The sequence below is a fragment of the Bombus impatiens genome, unplaced genomic scaffold, assembly GCF_000188095.3.
Source record: "Bombus impatiens unplaced genomic scaffold, BIMP_2.2 scf_0171, whole genome shotgun sequence".
NCBI lineage: Eukaryota > Metazoa > Arthropoda > Insecta > Hymenoptera > Apidae > Bombus > Bombus impatiens.
The window spans coordinates 318,647-323,791 of record NT_176590.1 but is presented as its reverse complement, the minus strand read 5'-3'; the positions used below and the strand labels follow the sequence as shown (position 1 = coordinate 323,791).

General features: G+C 41.7%; 1 protein-coding gene across 1 annotated transcript in view; it reads right to left on the bottom strand.

The window, feature by feature from the left end:
- LOC100741576 (homeobox protein orthopedia-like) overlaps window positions 1-5,145 on the bottom strand; it is a 30,075-nt gene that overhangs the window by 3,902 nt on the left and 21,028 nt on the right. The window contains exons 4-6 of the mRNA XM_012382753.3: window positions 4,260-4,440; window positions 3,566-3,745; window positions 1-136 (exon numbers count right to left, since the gene is read on the bottom strand). Coding sequence (XP_012238176.1) covers window positions 1-136; window positions 3,566-3,745; window positions 4,260-4,440 — 497 coding nt within the window. The remainder of the gene's footprint in view (window positions 137-3,565; window positions 3,746-4,259; window positions 4,441-5,145) is intronic.

The window sequence follows — 5,145 nt, the reverse complement described above, 5'->3', positions numbered from 1 at the left end:
CCGCCTCCACTGCCGGAAGTCGTTCCAGGCGAGCCCTGGCCGCAGTTCAAGGCCGATCCCAACCCGCCACCCTGACCACCGCCCACGCTGGATCCTCCTGGCGGCGAGCCCCGGGACGCTGACACGTGAACACCCCCTGAAAGTTGCAATATCATGTTTCCAAGTGTCTGTTTTCATCTGTGTTTCTTTCATTTACGAACAACACCCGATGCAATAAGACGCAGACTGTAGGAGAAGAACGTGATACATGCACAAGTCATATCTTTTTCTTATGAGAATAATTGAAAAATAACGGAACGATATTGCACATTTGCACATTTGGAATAAAATTCTTGTATTATTATATAATTATATATAATGATATAAGAAGAAACAAAAATGTGGCTTAGGTACGAATCAGGTTCTTCCTTTGCAGTCTTCATACGATATATTGTATACGTGTACCTGTACGATTGTCACATATCTGGCGGTGAACGTTATTGTGTCGCTACGTGTGCATTATTCATTGCTCCGTAAGGCTATGGTTACGATAAATGCGTGTTCTGATGTACTATCCTTCCGACGAATGAAATATCTAGAGAACGATGTAGCTACTCTCATAAGAAATTTGATTCTTCGGAAAATGCATCTTCTGTATAACTATAACCTAGCGCTGCAACAAGACGCGAGAAAAAGGCCGCCTGTCTGCATCGGACCCTAGGCTTATAATAGAAAATAAATATCATCGGCGCTTCGCTTTATAGACCTCATTTTAAGGTTATCTAGTCGTTTGTCTAGAATAGTCAGTCTAGAATCCCTTAGTCGGGCCAGGTAGCGATATGGCAATTTACAGGTGCGATACCGCAGGTGCACGAGGGAACGTTTCCTTTCTTCGCAGGAGATATTAATACAGTAGGCTTACAAAGTGCGTGGGGTGTGCTACCGGGTGTCGTAAAGTCGTTTCCGCCTTTTCTTGCGCCACGTTGGTGGGCACGCCGAGAGACAACGGGGAAAAGGGATCTTTTTATGGCGGTATTGCGGCGTGAGTACAAGTTTGCGGAGGACTATTCGTGCCCGCCCCTTTTAGCGACGAAGAATGGAATAGCTAATGGCATCGACGCACGTGATACTGCATAGTCTTTCTTTGTCCATTTCTGCGACAATTCGAACAAGCGGGGCTGTGAAATATCGTTTTTAGAATTTCGTAAAACGCTGAGACGAGTTATTCGATTTGTATCGAGTTATTCCATGAATGCTTCTTATTACTAAGAATAGTATCCCGTTGTTCGTAGCTTCGAATGAGAGAAGCATCGATTTAATAAGTAAGTAAATTCCATTCGTGGAAATAGGTCGTTGTTGTAGGAACTTGGAAAGAATCGAGGAGGTCGTGCGTAACTCGAAAATCGGGCATTTTCGGCCACGTTAATTCACACCTTATAGACGTTCTCTCGTCCACTGCTGCTAGACGAGAATAAACAAAATAGAGCTTCGTAATCGACTTGAAAACCGGCAAACCTCGGCCACGCTACCGTTCGATGCTAATCATCATCGAAAACCGAAAAAATAAGACGTTTCACTAAAAGGTGTTTGCCCTAGGCATTACCAACGAGTAAAAGCGGATAACTGACTGCGGTCAGGCTCATGCTCGCAAGTATTGGCGTCCACCTTAAACCGAGATCACAGGAATCACACGGACGGTGAATTACGTCTGTGGAACGGCATTTTTTTCTCTCCTTTTGGTTGACGCTACCTGCCCCGCGGCGATAATACGTGATAATTGACACCTTGTACGTGTTACGTATGTACACAGGTACGTGTTCGCGTTTCAGACACGCTCACATTAGTGCGTACATTGTGAAATTGTGCTACGCACAAAGCCAGTTTCGCTACACGGTTTAACCCTTTCTAATAGAATTTCGCCGATTCGATAAAATGTTGCCTCATTGGAATACCACAATATCTAATCTAACTAATTACTAGACAGGGAATGATACAAATATAACGCGAAAGGGGATACACGGCGATCGCTTGAAAACTTTATGAAGTCGTATCCGCTTGTGAATCTTTTTTTAATGACTTTTTGGAACGCATTTATAACGTTGCTTCCCCTTATTACAAATATTCCTTTTCAATTATCGTTTGGTCGCTGAAGAAATAATTATGTATGAATGAGCTCTCCGAAACGAGAACTGATATCCGACGAATAGCAGGATTTTCTAAAAAAAAAAAAAAGAAAAGAAAATGTATGTATATTGCAGAAAGTGATCTTAAGAGTTGTTGACCTCGGCAGAGGACGGTGTAGGTATATCTGTCGGGATTAATCCATTTATACGTGTCAATATGCATTTAGTGATTTCTAGATTTGATATAACATTATAAATTATTAAGCAAATTATAAAAGCGGATAATCGAAAAAGATACTGGACGGTCGAATTTTTGTAACGAATAGTGATCGTCTTGCATATCGTTGTGACGATTTTTGGAATTTTTAGAACGACCCTTTAATAAGATCTAGTCAGAAATAGTAAGCCTTATTTCGTTATGTACATTTTCTAAATCCTCGTTTTTTCCCTTTTTAATGACCACACGTCAAAGTAACTACGAAACAAACAGAAAACTGGTCGATAGTTCAACTTGTCCTCCCATTTCTTTAGTTTCTTCGCGCCTATGTTCTCTTAAAACGTTTCGACCGTATCGGCCGTGTATTTAAGAGAAAGAGAAAGAGAAAGAGAGACGGAACTCGTACGATGGGTAGAATTTTGTGAGACAAAGAATTTCACACACGTCTCGTCTTCCGAAGCAACTTCGAAGGTACAAGGTCCCTGGATAAGCCGAAGCGTAACTCCAAGACAGGTTGCATCGGGATGTTATGGTAAACATACAGCGAAAGATCTCGCACCTAGGTGCGAGACCAGGCTCGAAGTTTGCCTGCGTAAACAGACGAGAGGACGGAGTTTATGTTTCTGTCTCAAATTCCTTACATGCAGGCGCATAACCCCTTCGAGCGATAATGCACCGTAACGTTTAACGACTTCGTCAAAGAGGTACCGGGTTCCTCGATACTGTTTGCACATCGTCTTTTTTAGAGGGCCACGGTCCAAAAGTTTGGCAAGACGATTATCGAACCGCCTATAAGCGTTTGCGTTTGTCCGGCACGTTAATATTCGTCTTTTTTCGAGATAGACAAAATATTCCTCTCTTAAAAGATCCGTTTGTGATCGAGCCAAGTCTAAATCACCGTTTTAAAGACTAACACATAAAACTTTATTATCCCTGGAATACCGTTTCCAACGACCTCATAGAATCACGCGTTGTAAAACGTTGAGTTGTCATTTAAAATTGCATAAATATGATCGGCCTTCTCTTCATTCCGACTCGCGGTTTAACATTGTGCAAAGAGTATTCGCTTTTACTCGACGATTAATTTCCATTTCTATCAAAGCCATTATCACCGGTAATACGAATTATCTAAACAATCTCGTTTCCCAAACGAGAGACAAACTTATAAACGAACTTGATTACATCTAAAGAATCCTCTTTGGGTTGCAGGTTAGGTGAATATAATCTATGTATAAGGTTAACTTACCAAGGGAATTTAGACCATAACTGGCTTGATAGACGGCCTGCGACGGACTGCTGATCGGTAGTCCAGAATTACCAAGACCTAAGCTCGAGCCGAGGCTTCCTGTACTTTGCTGACCAAGTTGTCCTAAACTTTGGCCGAAACCACCCATTCCCATGCCTCCTTGTCCCAATTGTCCAAGACCTGTAAAACAAGCGGCTTTAATCAAACAGCCGCATGACTCGTTTCAAAAAGGGCAACAACGAAGGGTTTGTCGATCAAGGAAATGAACGAGGAACGGCACATACGAATCGTCGGACAGCTGTAAAATCAACGGTACGTACGGATAATTTAACCCGTCCAGCACAATGGACACACGAAATTAAATTAGAAGCGGAATACTGTCGAGACTTTGTCTACTGTCGCCAATTTAAGACAACGTGTCTCCCTCGTAAATGCGTGCGAAACGCCTGATAATCAGATGACACGACGAATTGAATATAATTAATGATAAAACCGGGCAATTTGTTGCCAGTAGATTTAATAATAATCTACTCGCCATCGCTTTTCCATCTTTCGTTTCCGACGATTTTAACAGGGACACGAATTTAATAGGATACTCTAAACCTTGATCGATCTTAATTTTAAAAACAGATGCGTTGTATCGATATATTCTACGGAAAACTTAATTCACTGAGATAACTATCGCTGAACTAACCTGTTCCCATTGTCCATCTTTCAGGGGGTCCACTAAACATTCCAGCACCGCAAAGGTCAGAACTCATCGGTCCAAAAGGAGGCAAGCCATGCGATGGCAGCAACGGACCTGGCGGCGAACGAAACACTGGACCGCACTTCTTCCGTTTTTTCCACTTTGCTCGACGATTTTGAAACCACACCTGGAAACGCACGAGCGCCATCAAACTTTATCCTATCATGGATGAAGATTCGAATTGTTCTGTTCGATGGGACATTGATCCCGACAGTCGTAACAGGTAAATGAAAAATCTTCTAATACCCGTAACTTTAATCTTACTATGCATATAACCTTTGAGCGAATCTGAAACCAAAATTAGAAATCAAAAGCTACGATAGTTCCTATATCCCGTCTATAATTATAAATTCACTTACGTCTACTGTGCTACCTACGCGCGATACAATTAAACTGCTAATGGTCTTAGTATTGTATATTCTCTTGGTGGACGATTTTTTCACGTTCGCGCGAAAGCAAGCCTCGCAGTCGCAATCCTGATAGTCGTAACGAGAAACGTGAAATTTTGTAACACCCGTAACATTGATCTTATCGTATAATTAAAGTGAATCGAAAATTAGAACTAGAAATTAGAAACTATTTCTAGTTACTTGTTTCTCGTCTATCGATATAAATTCATAATTATACGTATAAATTTATACATATAAATTTGCCTCTCGTGATACAATTAAATTGGTGTTCGGAATAGTATGTTCTTTTGGTGGGCCATTCTTTCACGATCGCGCGAAAGCAAATTCGAGGCAAGACGTTAAGATGTCCCTGGGCGTTACGACAATATCTTCGACCCCACGGCGAGTAGCTATTAGCCGACGTTATGAGCTGTTGATTCTGG